At 40.6% G+C, this 18,982-nt stretch overlaps 1 protein-coding gene across 2 annotated transcripts in view; it reads right to left on the minus strand.

The window, feature by feature from the left end:
- Window positions 1–16,517, minus strand: part of B3GNTL1 (UDP-GlcNAc:betaGal beta-1,3-N-acetylglucosaminyltransferase like 1) — a gene marked incomplete at its 5' end in the record, with an annotated part of 167,449 nt that extends 150,932 nt beyond the window's left edge. For both annotated transcript variants that reach the window (XM_081848750.1, XM_081848749.1), the window contains 4 exons: window positions 4,144–4,208; window positions 8,993–9,092; window positions 10,121–10,237; window positions 15,911–16,517. In XM_081848750.1, coding sequence (XP_081704876.1) covers window positions 4,144–4,208; window positions 8,993–9,092; window positions 10,121–10,237; window positions 15,911–16,108 — 480 coding nt within the window. The remainder of the gene's footprint in view (window positions 1–4,143; window positions 4,209–8,992; window positions 9,093–10,120; window positions 10,238–15,910) is intronic.
- Window positions 16,518–18,982: the final 2,465 nt, after the last annotated feature.

Here is an 18,982-nt window from a genome sequence, read left to right on the forward strand (position 1 = left end):
ACCCCGCCGCAGGGATTCGAACCGCCGACCATGCGATCGGCAAGTCCTAGGCGCTGAGGTTTTACCCACATCGCCACCCGCATCCCAATCATCAGATTGCTCTTATTCAATTATGCTAATAGTTGAAATGAATACAATACAACACAGCTATAAACTGATATACGTTTTAGAAGCTGTGGGATGCTATCATGGCCAGTTAGATTTTGGGGGGTTTCCCTTGCTGAAGTTATTTATGCATTTTTTTTCCTTTTTCAACCCCTTCCACAATATCCATCTCTAGCTGAAGCAATTTCAATCTTTTAACTGCTTAGGAACATTTCTGTGTCTGCTTTGCTTGGCTCTTATAGAAAAACTACATAAAGACAAGCTATAACTTGTTCATTATACTTCCTGTTTGTTTTCCTACTACTGAGAGCCAGTGTGCTGTACTGGTTTGAGTGCAAACCAGGATATGGAAACCAGAGTTCAAATTCCCACTCAGTAACGAAGCACACTAGATGAACTTGGGCAAGTCCCTGCCTAACCCACCTCACAGAGGCGATTAAATGCAGAGGGGGGGAACAATGTATGCTACTTGAGCTCCTTGGAGACGTAGGTGGGATATAAATGCAATAATGAATGAATAGCTCATCTTGAATAAAGTAGGAAGTAGGATTACACATTGCAACGATCCAGTTGTTTTTGCTATAGTACCCTCCATGATTTTATTTGCGGGGGAACTACTGGAAAAGATGCAATACCTTAGCTTGCTGTGTGCAAGCTTGTGTTGGCACAGATACAACTGGATTTTTCTTTTATACGAGGGACTTCATTGATTTTTATTCCTAGCAGGAACTATGGCAGTGAAATTGAAATATTTCCACTTCCTCTATGAATAGCAGATTTCCAACTGTTCACATCTCTGCTAAAGGGAGAATGATAGTCCTACATTCTGAATGAAAAGATTAAATGAGGAACTGACTCATTGACTCATCTAGACACTTTACTCGCAGGGACTGTAGAAGTGCTCAAACGTACTCAGCATTGTTTCTTTGATTAAGTTGCAGGTGGTTTGGGGGGGGGAGGGGGAGGAATCCGCTTTACACAGATGCAAGCAATAAATGAATTAATTTAACTCCAGTACTGCACTGGAAATGTGTGTGCTGATCTATTGATCTGATCCAGAAGCCCTGCACGTGTGCATATCTCCAACAGCTTCTGCATTACATGTGAGATCTTCTACCTCAGTTGAAACAAATGGGGAAACAACAGACACACAAGATCCAAGTACGCATTTGAGGGTCAACAGATTCTTAGATTTGAGCAAGATTGCTTAGTTATGAACATCTGCTCAAGTTCTTATACAGCTGTTTTCATGATTATATTTAAAGTTCCTGTACCTATTTAAACTTTCTTTCCTTCTTTTTCTCTTTCCTGCAGATGTTCCAGCAACCAACACTGAAGGTAGAATAGCTTTTTCTGTCCAAAGTGTTCAAATAAATGTTTATTTCCAACAAAAGGGACAGTCTCTATTGGCATGAACATAGAATAGATGGTTTACTGTTCAGAGCCTTTGATTTTATTCCCAATAAAATCTTTATGATCTACAGTAAAATTCAGTCTGGAAAAATATTCATTAGGTAGTCTCTGTGTCTTCACACACACAGACACACACACACACTTTCTCATTCTCCTTGCATGCTTGTTTAGCAGAAGAAATGTAAATTGCCACAATGTTTTAAAAATTATTTTGCAAAGCAACTTGAAAATCTGATGTGTTGATAAACAACATTTGTTTTCTGTGTATTTTTCTGTGTTTAACATAACAGAAATTCCTGAAATTTATACGCATCCATGAATTACTTGGTATTCTCATTGGAATCAATTTCTCGGTGCTATGCAGTAACTGCTGAAAAACAGATGTTACCAGCTGTGTGTGCTAACATTATCTGTGACTGCTCCTATATACCTCTTCTGATTCTTGGTTTCAGTTCACCAATTCAGTATCAAATTATTCAGAATATCATGTTGGTGTCAGTCTTGTGAAATGCTCGATTACTGCCAAGGCACTGACCTTCAGAAAATGTTGTATTTGTACATTCAGGTACGTTATAGGTTGGAAAAAATGTGTTGCTTCTATTTTTCTAGTATATCAGACATGCAAGAAGAATCTATTGATAGGTGATGGTTTATTGATATTTATTGTATTTGAACTGGCAATGAGATTGAATCGGTTACGAAATATACACAATCTGTAATCATTATAAGCTTTAAAATAAGAGTTTCTTGAATGTGAATAATCTCTTCTCAAGCCCTGAGAAAGAGATTCTGAGTTCAGGATGCCAGAACAGAAGATGGGTACTTAAAATACTGCCCCCCCCCGCCCCCCCATGGAATGTCCTAATTCAGTTAGAAACACACACACATTTGAAGGGGGGAATTGAGGCAGGGGATTGCTCTGCAATATTTGACAAAAGCATGTTTTAATGAGATTAACATCCTAGGAACTACTGTGGTTTTGAATTTATTTATTCATTAGTCCAAGATATTGATGGGGAAGGAAAACTTTTTCTTTTAAAAAAATCCAGACCCACCTTTGCAATGTGTTTTGGTTTACCTGTATGTTTTCTATTCCACCTTTTATTTAGTGGCAGTTCAGTGTGGGTGGAGGCAGATATCCAGAGGCCACACAACTACAGTATGAAGTCCCCACAATTGCATGTAGAGTTGGCTATGTGTGGCCCCTGACAACTAGGTTAAGCTCGGTGTTACCACTACTGCAAATCCTTGGATTTCTCAGGGATACAGGAAGCTACCACCTCATGCAGCTCCACAAGATGGTACATGGTAAGCTTTTGTGGGTCGGGGCCTCCTGAATTCATCCTAACGTTTGTAGTTGAGAGGCATTAAAGAGGAACTAAATACATGCCTCTTCTTCCTGCACTGCAAGCAAATTTATATGCTTTACTGCTACAGATTAATTAAAAAATCCTGAATAAATCTTATCACGTCATTAAAATTGTCATTTAATCTCACAAAAGGTGCTTGATGAGCCACTGCACCTCTTCAGACAAGAGAAACCCTATTCAAAAATCTACCAGAGCTATAGCACTACAGTTTCTTGGCCCCACCAGAGGACAGTGGGAGCTAGCAAGGGAACGGGGGCTGAAAAGCTGACTATAGGAGGAAAGATGGCTGGTTTGAAGTGCTTTTTTATTTGCTGATTGCGTGTATGATGTATGTAAGCTATTTCCACTTGTCACAAGATCACTTCTGATTTTTCTGTACAAAATAAGTCAAAGAATTTTTTTTGGGGGGTGAACTGAGGGTTTGTGGTTAGATGCCACATTGTTTCACTTTCTGTGAGAAGGGAACAATTCCTACTTAATCATCATAGAATAGCAAATTGGTCTCTCTATATTAAAAGTGCTCTGCCTTGACTGTAAAGGGAACATCTAAACTGATAGTAGGGTTAAGTTTTGCAGAATTTGAGGGCTAGTCTCTTGTGGAAGTAGGTAAACCCGATATAAATACATGTGGTTTGAATGCCTTCTTTCCTGAAGGTGGATGGAGATCAACAACATAAAAACATCTGGCCTTATTTAGAAATCCCTGCTGGCTTTTCATGTGAAACAGATATCCTCTTCTTGCAACAAATTGCCTACCTGCTCAGAAAGGACTTTGGAGGACAGAAGCATGTCTGTTATCATCAAATTCCTGTAATTCTGGATTATTTGGAGTGCATGTTATGAAATTTATTTCGTGGCATAGTGGTTGCTTATAATGACCCATTTGACAGTAGAATATTTGAATTTTCTTTATTCTGTTTTCAGGCCATCAGGTCTAAGAAAAATGGCACATCAAGTAAAACAATACCTACTATCCAATTAGAAGTGCCAGCTAGGTTGCAGATTTAAAAGGTGTGCTCCACTTAAACTTCCGATATCTCAACAGCTAAGAAAATGTCCAGATACGGCAGCAGAGTTTTATAAGATGGAATACTTATTAAATTTAAAAAGTACCACATCACCATAACCACATGAAAGAGTTTTATACCAAATTATGGAAAACCATTAGCACAGAATGATAAAAAGGAAAAGGACAATTAAACGTTTTGTTTCAGGTAGGCAATACATTTGGCAAAAATTTTAAAAAATCACTTACAGAATCCAGAAAGCACAGATAAGTCCCCGAGCTCTGATCTATTGCATGATTTTTAGCAAAGCCCACTGCAGATAAAGCAAAGTTACAAAAGAGTGCATGAGCATCATTGCAATTTGCAATCTAAGTTTTTCTACTCAAAAACACGCTAGGTGACATTAAAGCTCCTTGCCAGATTTCAGAATTGCAGTCCACAGTAAACAAGCCATAATAGATGCTTGAGTTGCACACCCATGACAAATTCTATTCTTTCCTTCCTGGATACCTCTTCATGTATATGAACTTTATGAATATATAGCCTTGAACTTCACAAAGAAATGATAACTAAACCTCTGTGGTGCAATGGGTCAGTGTGTGTCTGGCTGTTAACCAGAAAGTTGGTGGTTTGAGCCCACCCAGGGATGGATGTGCTAGGATTCCTGCATTGCAGGGGGCTGGACTAAAACACCCTTCCAACTCTACAATTCTATGATTCTAGGAAATCATTTAAATTAAAACTAAACCATTTAAAGTTCTATGGCTGCCGTAACTAAATTAAAATGACTGGAAAACACAGTAAAACCTTACAAGACCTGGACATGTTTACTGAAAAGTAAAGCAGGTCTGGGCATGTTGAATGAACAGAACCAATAGCTCGGAATAATTATCTCCTGAGGAATAAAATGAATAGACTAAAATTGAACAACTAATCCTGCCACAGAGCAGTAACTGTTCCAGCAGGATCACTTGTGTAATCAAGTTTGTCTCTCTCTCTCCCCATCCCAAGCATATAATGTTTCAAATAATTGTCTGATTATAGCAAGGAAGGCTAAAAGGATGCTATGATTAAGGGCACATTCAAAGGTCATAAAATCAGTCATGGATGATTCTTATAAGGAAGCTTGTGGGGTTGCCACTGTGATGAAAGGTAGCCAGAAATTTAGATTCATTGTCATTTAAATCACTTGCCCAACACTCAATAAGTAGCTTGATCCATATGTTACTGCTTTTACACATCACAAAATCAGTCATAAATGCTGACTTGAGTCATTCGGATTTCATAATATATGAATGCTGGAGAACATTTGGTTACTCATGTGACAGGCAAAGTTTAAGGATATGCTTTAAAAAAAATTTTAAGTCAAAACAATCTTACAAATATTTTAAAAGGTCAGCACTTAAATGTATATATGGGTAACAAGCTGGTGAGATAAGTGGGTCAGAGGAGAAACAATCTTGTTTGTTTGTTTGTTCGTTCAAGTGCAAATAGTTTAGAAGTAAGCTTAATTAAAAACAAGACACCCAAAGTTTTGGTAGTTAGCTAGTCATAAAATGCCCTTTTGACATCAGCACAATTATAGGATTTCCAAAAGATTTTATTCCGCATGGAAACTGGATTATTTAAACAACTGGTCTAAGGCAATGAATTTTGTTTGGCATAAGCAAAGAATTCGCTGCAATATTGCTATACTGATGAGACTCAAATGTTTGTGCCAAGGCTTTGCATTTTGCAAGGCCTGCTTACTTAGCAAAAAGAGCCTGTTACCATGGTCACAGGAGGGGTGGAAACTAAGACCCCGTGAGATATTAACATTCCTCACTCTTGGAAAGAAGTTGTTTTGTGTTAGTTTCTTTAAAGCCACTGACCCCTCTCTTTTGTGGGGGGAGGTTTCCCTTTTGTTTTCCTTTTTCCTTTTCCATGGCAGAAAAGAATCAGAAATGAATCTTAATCCAGGGTAAACAATCCAGGACGTGAAGACTGTCACATTTGTTTCGTTATTGGGGCTGCTTGTTTCAAAGGAAGTACTCCCTACAAGTTTTAACTACTCTTAACCACAGGAAAGTAAATCACTAAGGACAAAGGGGTCACAAAGATTTCCATCTAAACTGGCTGCCCAAATGTAAATACAAACGAGCTGCTCCACACTGGAAAATGATTACTGCATGGCAACCTGCTTTTAAAGGTATATAGTTTGAAGAAAATATACCTTTCCTAACCCAATTTACCAATGACTGGGAAAATTCAGAAGCCATAGGTTTTTTCCCTTCCTGTGTCTATGCATTTTTTCATATAATAAAATGCACTTTTTTAAAGTAAAAACTAAGACTCCCAAACCCTAGCACTTTGCCAATCATATGCATATTAGCCTGGAAACCAAATGCCAAATAATTATTTTGGTTTTTTTAGAATTGTCAGTATTTTCCCCAAGTCTATGGTTGTTTTTTAAATGTTACACAGCTTCCAAAAGAGGCTCGGGCTTTAATGAGTGTCTAAGGAACAGTTTTATGCTTCTGGAGTAGCCACCATGTAACAACCCATAAACTTGAGGAATTGTTGGTAAATACAAGGAACAGTTACAGAAAATGAGGGAGCCACATGTGATGGAGGAAATCAACTACGCGGAAAGAACAGCAGGCTTCACTCAGGTCATCATGTATTTACTTTCATGTGAAAATGTTTCGAACTGGGATGCAATACCACAAAGGGTGCAAATATTGCTACTGGTATTCTAACAGGAAGAAGCAAATCCCTCCCCTCCTCTCCATGTTATCCTCACCATAACACCGGGTGATGGGTTTGGCTGAGAGGCACTGACTGGCCCAAAGTCACCTCATGAGCATCCATGACAGAGTGGGAGTTTGAACCCTGTTCTCCCAGATCCCAGTTCAGTATTTGCCAATTATTATACCACACTGGCTGGCTAGCTTACTCTCTGAGCTTGTTTAAGACTGCAGGCTTTTCCACACTTACCTTTTGCTCTGCTCTTTCCAGGCAGAGGTCTGCACTTTAATGCTTCGTGTCTAAGCGACTGGTTTCCCCCCTTGCCACGAAGCTTTCCCAGTGAAAATCCAATCTTTAAAACTGACTCAGAACAAACATCAATTCAGGTTTTCTGCAGATTGATGTTTGCTCCAATTGTGCTTTAAAGAGCAGGTTTTTGTGGGAAAAGCTCTAGAGCAAAAAGGGGTGCTTAAACACAGAGCTTTAAATCTCGGACCATGCCTGGAATGAGTGGAGGAAAGGTAAGTGTGGATAAGCCCTCAGTCTAGCATTGCTAGTTGTTGGAAAAACATTCAAGCTTGCTTTGTCTGAATTAAAGTCTAGGCTTCACTTTGAGCTATCCAAGGTGCTACCGACCTTCCTTTCTTTGCCTTTTGGACTTTGACCTCTGTATTACCCGACCTTGTTTATCTGGATTTACCTTCTGCTTACCATGACCTTGTCTCACTGGAATTTGACCTAACTTTGTTTCCTGGATCTGAAACAGGTGCTAACAGTATATGACTTGGTCTTCCTGGACTCTGCACCTAGCACAAGGCCCCACTTCAGCCAGAAGCCCAACCCCCAGGTGAGCCTATCATCCCTCTAGGAGATTCTTGGTTAGGCAAATGCACCCTTTGCCCCTTAGCTTGTGTTTGTTGGGAAAGAGATAATGGGAAGAGGCTTGGAAATCTTAGTTGACCCATTTCCAGTTTACAACTAGAAAAATGTTGGAAGGGGGTTAGCACACAGTTTAGAAGCAGTAGAGGGGAAAGACAATGCTATGAGGTCAAAACATAGAGATCAAAATTTGAGAAAGAAAGAGAGGTTGAGCGGAGGAGGAGCAGGAAAGTGGTAGGCAGCAAAGATATTAAATGTCGCCTTTCCAAAGAGTCCCTCTCTCAGAGTTGTTTTTCCGTAAAAGCACAGTCCATCAGGGGTACATTGCACATATTTGCATGTAAATTGTATTTTCCCTCTTTTTATGTAAGAGTCAAATTATAAGTTTTTACAGTTTAAATATGCATTTCTCCCTTTTTCCATTACTTGCAACTTCAAAATAAGCATGAATAAGAATAAATTATAGATATCAATGGGGAAAAACAACAACGGGATTATATTACAGAGATGATTTTATGTTTAACAAGATAAGGGAGGAAAACACAAACTAAAACTTCCTAAATAAAAGTATATGAAAAAATTATTCTGGAAAACAAAGAAAGCATTTCCTAAATTAATTTCATCATCTTCCTCCTTAGCTCTTAGATACCCTCTTGCTCATAACACCAACATGCTATCCTTTTTCACCATCTCACAGAGAAAGGACAGCAAGCTTTAAAACACAATACAAATGTTTACAGTTCACATCTCACTGAGCTGATCTTCATTCTGGAGTGGTCACACTTGGCAATTCAACTCGAATCCATTACTTTCCAGCCTATTACAACCATTCCAGAGCTATTTATTTTGGCTTGGATCACAATTTAACCTCATTTGTGCTTTTTCAGTCTAGCACATAACAAACCTGGCTTTTTCCCAGTCTGCAGCAAAGGTGATGGCTCTCTGTCAATCCACACAACATTTATTTCCTGGCAATCTCTAAGCTAAGTTATTATTTGCCTCTTAAACATGTATTGAAAAACTGAATAGAGAACTGAGGAAAACTGGTGTGAATTTCCAACAATATAAGATACGGTGAATCTAACTATTTTCTTTTGCCAACAGAGTCATGATGATTTACAATGTGATTCTAAACCCATTAAACAGAAGTCCCATTGATTTTCAGTGGGACTTATTTTTCTGCATACAGCACAATCCTATGCACGCTTGCTTAGAAATAAGTCCAACTGTGTTCAATGGGGCTTACTTCCTCATAAGAGTTATTAAGACTGCAGCAACAGTGTACTTAGTATTAGGCCAAATTCTGTCTTGGCACATAAAAGAAAACCTCAGCAACCTCAAAAAGAGAGTTACTTCTGACAGTTATTAAGGAAGAATCTTGGTCTGAACGTGGATGCACTGACAAACAGAATGTTCTAGAATGCTACGCAACTCGTGGGAAGCTGTTATGCAGGAAACTAAGTTATCCCACTGTCCTGAATAGGCACCTACCTCCTCGTGGCTGAGATGAATCATTTTCTCCAAGTACCATCTGAATGCCTGCTTCTTCCAACAGAACCTTCCACTTTTTTAATATATTTCCTGAATTGTCCTGTTTAGAAATATTGACACTGAGTAGGTATAATGTTTAAAAGTTAAACATTTAGTTCCCCGCATTTCTTTCCCACATCTTATTGCTACATGTGAGAAGAGATAAGGTCACTGCAAAGTCACAGCCGAGTCATCATACTGCTTTTAAACTGCACTTTTATGAGTATTTGCCCACAATCTGACACCAATGACATCTTCCAGTGCTTTTCAGGCACACTTGGACATCATCAGGAGTTTCTGGAAGGCTCTGCTGAGGAGCACAACTTCCTCTTCTCTGAAGAGGAGCGATCAGGTAGGCATGGAGTCCCAAGAAAAGCACACAGACCCCTGTGGGCTGCTGGGTGGCAAAAGAGGAAGATAGATCAAGGAGGAAGGGTTGCACACAAAGACCAAACCCAGCTGCAAGGTACCTCAGCCTCAGTCTTTTCCTTATCTCACTACTACCCCAGAGCTTTCAGAGCTCAAGCTGATTGCAGAAGAGCTGGCTGGAGCTACAGTACTGCACCCAAAGCTCAACTTATGGCACTAACAAAATGGCACCAAGACATGGGGATGTAGAGAGAACAGAACTCCTTCAGAACTCCTTTCAAAAGCCAGAGCAAAATGAAATGATTGTCCCCTCTTCCATTTTAATCCAGCTCAACTCCTGAAAGTCCCTTTGCAAAACAGCCAGTTTTGATACAACAATTAGGCTACATCAGGGAGAGAGCCCTTTTCTTTCCCACAAACTAAGGAATTAGGAGCAGGAGGAAGAAGAAGAGGAAGGGTCTGACTGGAAGTATGTTTGTGTGTGTTAAAGGTGTGAGTTTTCATCTCTGACAGCACACACTATAGGGACTGACCACCCCCACTCCAATCCACTTTGGAAGGTGGGCCCCTGACAGCATTCCAGCAGGGTAATACAGCTCTCACCCCCCAAAAGGTCCCCCACCCCTGGTGAAATAAACACAGTAAAAACACACTCCTGGAATTGGTATTCAAATGATAATTGTGCAGTAGAACTAGAACAGTAAACTGACAGGTACGTACCATACTAGCGTCATTAAAAACAGATAGTTCCATGGAACCTTGGAAATCTTGCTCCAGAACAGACTTCAGACATTCATCCAGCCAGCACTCAGCATTGTAAACTGGCAGAATTATGGACTACAAGAAGTAAGAACACATGACATAGAATCAGCAAAAATGCACCAACATTTTATTCCCTGCTCCACAAAAAGGTTACTTTCATTATATCCACTAATCAAACACACACAATAGTGTTTGAGCAGGAAACAAAGGACACTGTCGTTTTCTTTCCAAACAGCTTTTTATCCTTCAATATTGCTCTGTTATTTATTGCTGTTATTTTAACAACTAATAAATTGAAATGAAAATTAGTAGGAATTATTATTATTATGAGGAGTAGTTATTATTCCTCCAGATTTTGCTTTCTGCTCCCTAGTATAGTTCCATCTCTCTTCTGAAGCCTCTCTCAGTTCAGTATAGTTTCACTCTATTATAAAGCTGTAGATCTGGCAACATCCTAACCTGACTGTGATTAACCAACAGAAGCCCAATCAAAGCCCAAGCTCTCAAGTGACCTTTGCACTACAGAGGCTTACATCCCATCCCAGCATCCTGGGATAACCTCGGTATCCCAAGATGTGAAAAGTCTGCCCTTCCCACCCCTCCTCTCTTAAAGCAAAGGAAAAATTCCCCTACACAAAACTATACAGTATTGGCATTATGAGCTGTGGATTCTTATATCAGTACACAAGGGACTGGTAACAGTCCCACAACGTCTCTAGCACAAAAAGCTATGGTTGCATACACACCATACATTTAAAATATATTTCCCCATCCCACCAAGAATCCTGGAAACTGTACAGTGGTACCTCAGGTTAAGTATTTAATTCATTCCATCCGGGTCTGGCCGCCACGGCGAAGGCAGAGACCCACTAGAAATCACAGGGGGGTGAAGCCTGTGAACGTGGGATTCGGCTGGCACCTTTTGCGCCTCCCCTACTCGCGGGGAAACCCGGTTTCAGGGATCCGGAGCGAAGTGGGGTGAGTGGTGCAGTGCTTCGAATTGACTGCTTCTTCCACGGAGCAAAGCCGCATAGCTGTTGCCGGAGAGCGCTGACTTTTTCCTGTGGACAATTTGATCTTAAAGCAACTACCCGTGAGTAGAGCAGAGAATTGGATTTTTAAACGTCTTAATTTGGTGCCGAAACGGGGAGGTCTAAAACAGGAAGTCCACCTTCCCCTTTTGTAAATAGATTGAAGCAATGAGGATGCAAGCTGAAGTCTCGGAAAGCCTATTGTAAAGGACTAAATTTCCATCAGTAAAAAATACTAAACCCCCCTTGGTGGCAGGAGAAGAGGGGGGAAAGTTTTGGACTGAGTATACCTGCAGGAGAGAGCGAACAGAGTTAATATACCACCGCTCTGATCCTGGAAACGGGCTGCCAACAGGACTGACCGTGATTAGAACGTTCACTGACAGTTAGTTAAATAAGAGGAACACATTGTTTCCATGGTCTCCATCTGTGTTTAAAAAGGAGTAAAAGTAACAGAAAATTGAAACTAACTTTATTGTTTGAATTGAGTTTAAAAGGACTAATACAAATAGAAACTGTTTCCCTCTAGAGGAACTGTTTCCCTCTAGAGGAAGCTTTTGAAACTGTCACAAGAGTTGAGCTGGGGGAATTTCCAGCTGCAAGATAAAAACCTGTGAGATTCTGGGGACCTTGAATCGGTTAAGAATGTTGACAGAAGAGGCCTTAGTGGTTGTATTATGTAAGATAAGTGACTCACTGGAACAGCTTCACAAAAAGGTGGATGTGGTAACTACCAAAATTGACAATTTGGGACAAAAATAGAAACTCTTCAGAAACTGACACAGGAATCTACTTTGACATGGCAAACTGCGGAGAAGGCTAGGGAGAAAGTTTTTGCCGTTGAACCTAAAGTAACACAATTGGAGAGAGAGAGACAGTCCCAGCCTTACAGATGCAATTTGATGACCAAAAGTTGATGCCTGCTATGATTGAATTTAAAGAAAATCAGATTTTGAGGATCAGAGCCCTACCTGAACTGGAGAAGGAAAGTTTGATAGATTTCCTTACACGGGAATTTGATGACTTTTGGGACCAGGACTTGGGTCAAGAAGAGATTAAAGCTGTGAGGGCTCTCGGACTTGGAAGAGGAGGGAAAAAAGAGAAGAACAAAATAAGAGACTGTTGGAAATACCAGAGGAACTTAGAAGAACAACAGTCAAGAGTGGAAATTTTGAAAGACGTCCTGAAATACCTTTCGGATCTTAGATTTAACTACGGAGATTTGGTTGCCCTGTCGAGAAGGAATAAAATCATCTTTAGGTGGGAGTTTCCCCAAGATCTACTATTTAGCCTCAAAGGAAGGAAAATGAAAACAAGATCAGTGGAAAACAAAGTAAAGTTCATGTATAAATATGAAGAAGACTCGCAGAAGGGACTTGGAAAAGAGTTAAGAGCATCAGACAGAAGATCACCAGGTTGATGGACTATAGGGAATTGGCGGATATGACTGGCAGAATCCAGGACCAGGGAGAAGAGTCAGTGGAAGAAGATTGGAAAAAGTTTAAAGACTATTTATAAATATATTGTAAAATTAATGAGTGTTAGAAAAATGTTGGAAAGGAGCTATATGGCTTTAGTAGAAATGTTACAAGGAATTAAGTACAAATAGATTATTAGAGTATTAAAGGGAAAATAAAGTTAAAATATGTTAAGACAATTATATATTAAAGGGAAAAATAAGGTTAGAATATGTTAAGATAAATTACAGGACAGAAAACAGAGGAAGATGGAAAGGAATTGCTGAAACAGTTAATTAAAGTGGAATACAAAAAGGGAGGTGTGAGGAGGTCGTTGAAACAAGTAAATGAAAGTTAAGATACTGAACTTATTAGATGTTTTTTAAATTGTGCTTGTTTGGTTTTGTTAATTTAATGTTTGGGGGTTGGGGTTGTGTGGTGTTTTTGTTTTTGTATTGTATTGTTTTATTTTGTTTAACTCTTTGTCTTTCTTTTGCAGTCTTTAAAATGTTAATAAATATTATATATATATTTTTTAAAAGTACTTAATTCATTCCAGAGGTCCGTTCTTAACCTGAAACTGTTCTTAACCTGAAACACCACTTTAGCTAATGGGGCCTCCTGCTGCTGCCGCACCGTCGGAGCACGATTTCTGTTCTCATCCTGAAGCAAAGTTCTTAACCCGAGGTAATATTTCTGGGTTAGCGGAGTCTGTAACCTGAAGCATATGTAACCTGAAGCGTGTGTAACCCGAGGTACCACTGTACTCTATCCCTCACAGAGCTACAATTCTCAGCACTCTTAGCAAACTACAGTTCCCAAGATTATTTGGGAGAAAATGTGCTTTAAATATGCTTAAAATATATTGTGCATGAAACACATTGTGTTAACTGCTTCAAACTGACTGGCATCATTTCACAGTAACTTTTTCAAATTACATCAACCAAAATCTGCAATTGCTGTCTCACACTTATAAATTACACAGTTCTTTATCAAGAATAGTAAACTAATTCCGTATTTCAGAATCCTCTAGTTTAAATCAGGTTTCATAAGTTCAAAATCTTATTATCCTAATATTATTATAACTGGATGAAGAGATGAACTCCTGTAACCAATAACATTGGAGCAGCATTATCAAGCCATAGCACATATTTGTTATTCAATTGTTAACATTTTTTTTCTCTAAACAATCAGCCACACAGCAAAATGTGGTTTGCTAAAAGGATAAAAATAACTCCACCCCCCCCCCACTTTCATTTTCAGTCAACATTTAAGTTCACTTTCAGTATCTCTATTTTGCTATGTTCAGGGAAATGTAAGCATGCATGCCCATGTCTTAAGAAATTAGCAGCTAAATCAGGGATGAAGAACCTGTGGTCCCCCAAATGTTGAACTTCCAACAGTGGGGGATTATGGGAGGAGTTTAAATACAACAACATCTGGAAGGTCACAAGTTCCCCATCCCTGATTATTCCCCTAGGGAAATAATGTATGTGCAAAGGTCTACAAATCTGATTGTCAAGCTCACATGGTAAGCATACCTTCCCCCTGTACTTTAGAGGCACTATGAATATGAAGTCCCCACCCTCCTCCTGATTTTAAGCTGTATATTTAAGTTGTATATGTGCTCAAAGTGGTTCACAGAAAAATCAAAGTCTATATACAGTAATACAATAATTACAAGACATAGTAAAAATATATATAATCAATGATTAATGGTTCATTTCACATATATCAATGTTTAAGGAAGCATGCAACTTAATAACATGTCATGTCAAAGTATCCATTAAGCAACTCCCTTATAAAGGCTCCTGGGGCTGGAGGGTGAGGCAACACAGGTGAAACCAACCATTTCCTGATGGCAACCACAGAGTTTCTCTCCCCTCGCATTTCTTCCTCTGAAAACAGTTCCTTTAAGAAGGCGCCTAGGTCTAGGGCAGGCATGTCCAACAGGTAAATTGTGATCTACCAGTAGATCACTGGTAGATCATTGGCTCCCCTCAAAGAAGCTGAACAACTGTGGCTCCCCTAAAAAAAAGCTCAACATTTTACCTCCTCAAACTCAACAACTTTGACCTGAACCCCAAAAAAGGGGGTAGATCACTGCCAGTTTTTAATTGTTGAGTAGATCACAGTCTCTTGGGAGTTGGCCAAGGCAGACAGAAAGGCCAACAGAGCCTCTCACCCCTTATTTAGCAAAACTCTCTAGAAGCTAGCTTAGGGAACATACATCTTCCCAAGGAGCATATCATGCTTAAAAGTATGTTTACAATGAGCACCCTTAGGATATCCAGACTTATCTCAGAAATGAGCGTATCTTTTCCACAACATGCTTTTAAACATACACGGTTATTGGAAGCATTCCCAGCAGTCCTTAAGTTCAGGGACGTAAAAGTACGAGCTAACTTAACAGTGCATGCTAATAGCATGTGACAAAACCACAACTATTATTGCTATTTTAAGGAACAAGCTGATTTGGATGGGGGAAATTTACAACAGAAAAGCAATATGCTGGGAAGCACACTTCTCCACTTCAAGTCAGCCCCTTCTGGAGTGGCTTTCCTTTCAAAACAAGCAAACAAACCACAGCTGTCAAGGTTTTGTTATATGCCTTTGAATGAACCTTTAGCCCTCAAGACTACACCATCTTGCTTCTCTAGAACAACCCACACAGCTGGGGAAAGGCCTCAAACGATGACTATTACAGTATTATTGTTACCCTTTATTGAATTTGTTAGTCATTTTAACTTGCCCAGACCAACCCAAAGCCACCTACAACGCAACGGGGGGGGGGGGAATGCCCCACATAGATACATTAAAACCAAGAGAAAGAAGAAATACATTGAAAACATCCCATCCACTTCCAAAAGGCCACAAATAGTTAAAGGCCAAAAGCCTGACAATAGAGTTTTGCCTGGCACCTAACGATATAGCATATAATGATGGCACCAGGCAAACTTCCCATGGCACCCTCCTAACGTTTTGACCACAAATCCCACCAGCATGGCCTAATGGTCAGAGATGATGAGATTTGTAGTTCAAAACATCTGGAGCGTAGCCCATTAGCTACCCCTGGTAGCATCAGCCTGACAAAAAAAAGACCTTGTTGCTAAGGATATGTTTGCTGATTCTCTGCAGCAGCTCACATTAACAACCATTCCTGAAGTTGAGTATACAGTATTTAGATTCACCACCCATTGACAAACTTTGCAGATGTACAAAGATAACCGAGAGCGAAAGCAGAACAATATGGAACATACCACCTGAATCTCACTGCTTTCTCTGCCTTCCCTACTGAATGATGAGGCGGACTGTGACTGAGGTCTGTCCGGTAAGTGAGGAGGAGATGGGGCGACTGGACTTTGGCGCTGGGTAAGCCCTGAGCCACCACCAGCATGGGTGCCTTCTTGCAAAATGAGACCCTCAGGTCCCCCAGAGACCCCTCTGGCCATCTCCATCCCTGACCTTTACACACTCAGAAAAAGGAAGGAAAAAATGAGGGCCGTGGGAGGGGGGAGCAGTGCACGTGGCATCTCACAGACCAGGACTTCTTTAAAGCTGCTGCAACGTGGGGCTGCACAGCACCTTCTGCAAAAAGCAGATGAGGGTGACAGAGCTGCCAGGTGAAGTTTGAGGGACACGTGGGAAGGTGCTTTTAAAATAGCCCCAGGAGAGAGAGAGAGAGAGACGTATAAAACAAAGTGCAGGGAGAAGAACTCTGAAAGCCAGGTATAAGGAGGCGAGGAAATGGGTGGAAATTAATAATAATAATAATAATGAAGTGGGGGAAGGAAGCCACACAGAGAAGAAGAAATAGAAAGCGGGCAAGCGGGCGGCCAGTGGGCGCAGGGACTCTGCCTTCTTCTGCCCCCCCACCCCTCCGCCCTGCGCGTGCGCGGAGCTTTCCCGCCTCCCTCTCCCCCGCCGCTTCCGAGGTTCTGCGGGCGCGCATGCCCGCCTCCTGCTCCTTCCCCTTTCGGAGGAGAAATAGAGACGGCAACGCCTAGAGCGGCGCTAAGGAGGCGCCGCCTGCGATGTTGTTGCCGAACGCGACAGGCGAGCGCGCGAGTCGGGAGTGGCGTGGGCTGTGGGGACCCGGGAAGGAAAGCTGATATGCATGGGTTTGGGGCGGTGGCCGTATTTCTTTTCGACATCATCCTGGCTGGTTAGAGAGAGAGAGAGGCACATGCTGGCCATCGTTCCCCTTTTTTCCTACAAAGATGCGCTTGAAAACAACAGCCGCCAAACTCTAAAAGCGCTTTGCACAAGGCGTTGTGCTGTTCGTTCGGTTTTTTAAAACGCAGCTGCCCGTCGGGTGACAGGCACTCTGCGTATGCAGAGATCCTTTGCGTTGTATTATTAATAATGTATATTATTAAACTTGGCGCTTGTTCTAACACGTATGCAAAGAGCATTCTGCACATGTTCAGAGGCACCTGGCTGGAAGTAATTGCATAGCTAATGATCTCTATGCTGTATGGTAGCATCTTGGCTGCGAATCCTGGAAGACCTGATCCTTGCCTTGCAGTCATTTTCCCACCTGGCCTGGGGAGGGTGGGGTTCTGAGCTACAAAAGCTACACTGTACAAGTTATTTTTGTGGATGATACCTGTGTTTATCCTGAATTCACATGTTTGTGTGCAGGGGGTTTTGCATTAACACCTGACTACTTAGACGCAGAAACATCAACTCTTAGATACTTTATAATAGGATTTCTAATTATTCTTTCTAGTCTTGTAACACTATGATTCCAAATCCTATAAACATGCATGTATTTTCCTTTTATGTATTGTGTTTTCCCTGTTTGTCATTGACAGAATTTATTGATTTTGTTTGTTACTATATAATGTTATTTTTCTATTTTTCTGCAGTAAACTGCCCTGTGATCTGCGGCTGAAGGGCAGAATTGAATTGAAATAAATAAAAATAACTTGTTGCAATTTGTGTTTGCAGGCTCAAGACTCAAACACAGGGTGGCACACGGCTACACAGCACAAAATATTGTTTTAGTAAATCTTTATTATTTAAGTTTACTTAAATTTGCTAACTAAACAAATACATAGATAGATTAAAGTTATCTAAAAGTATTTATTGACATTCACATAATGGTGGGTACTATACTAGGTACCTAGTAACTTTATCTGCCTAATAGCTTTTCCACTTCTTCTTTTCGGTAGGAATTCAGCTAAGTGTATTTGCACCCTGTCGTAAGTTGTTTGTGCATGCATGTATTTTCTCACACTGGCTATCGGAGAATGACATTGGCATTTGTTTTTATGACTTTTTACTTTTAGTGTTGGAAACTCTAATGGCGTGACTGTAATCTTAAACATTACTCATTACTCATTACTTTCAGCAGGAAAATGCCCAGGAGTAAATCTGTTGCAGAATCAGAATTCCCACCCCCACCCCTTCACTCTGAAGTTGCTGGATTTGTGTGTGATAGTAATGTTAAGTGCAAAAAGATAGAAGACAGATTCCAAAGAACCAGAAACCCAGTTCCATGAGTCCAAGCGAGCTTAAACCGTGTTTTTCTCTAAAAAACAAAAAAAACAAAAAAAACCAGCCCACAGCCCCTTGTTACCCTGCATGACAACCTACATATGAAATTGGGGTGGCAGGAGTGCTACAAGGATTTTGTGCTTTTGCAGAGGGGACAGCTGTTCTGTGGGGGTGGGATTGGGCTAGCACAAGTCCTTTACTTTCATAGAATCAAAGAATTGTAGAGTTGGAAGGGACCCTGAGGATCATCTAGCCCAACCCCCCACGACGCAGGAATTTCTCAACTAAAGCACCCATAGCACTCTGCTTAAAAACCTTCAATGAAGGAGAGTCCACCACCTCCTGAGGGAGTCTGTTTCACCGCCTGTAACAGCTCTTGCTGTCAGAAAGTTCTTCCTGATATATAGTTGGAATCTCCTTTCTTGTAACTTGAATCCATTTAGCCTCAGCACTTCTCAGGAGCCCAGCAAAAGTGCCTTAGCAGCATGAATATTGCAACATGACCTTTCATAGGCAATGTTCTACTTTATAAAATGCACAGAGTAAACTGAAGTGGTAAGTCAGACTTTTAGATACAGTGGAGTAGTACTCACATTAAGAAGGTAAAACTTAACATAAAAGGACTCCCTGTAACCAGTTTAGGGCAGTGTTTAGGGTGCTGGACTAGAACCTGGGAGACCAAGGTGTTCAGATGCCCACTGAGCCATGAAACTCACTGGGTGACCTTGGGCCTGTCACCTATCAGCCTGACCTACTTTACAGCGCGATTGTGATAATAAAATAGGGAAGTGGGTAGAATCCTGCACAACACCTTGAGCTACTTGGAGGAA

The sequence above is a fragment of the Podarcis erhardii genome, assembly GCF_964252035.2.
Source record: "Podarcis erhardii genome assembly, chromosome: 2".
Taxonomy (NCBI): domain Eukaryota; kingdom Metazoa; phylum Chordata; class Lepidosauria; order Squamata; family Lacertidae; genus Podarcis; species Podarcis erhardii.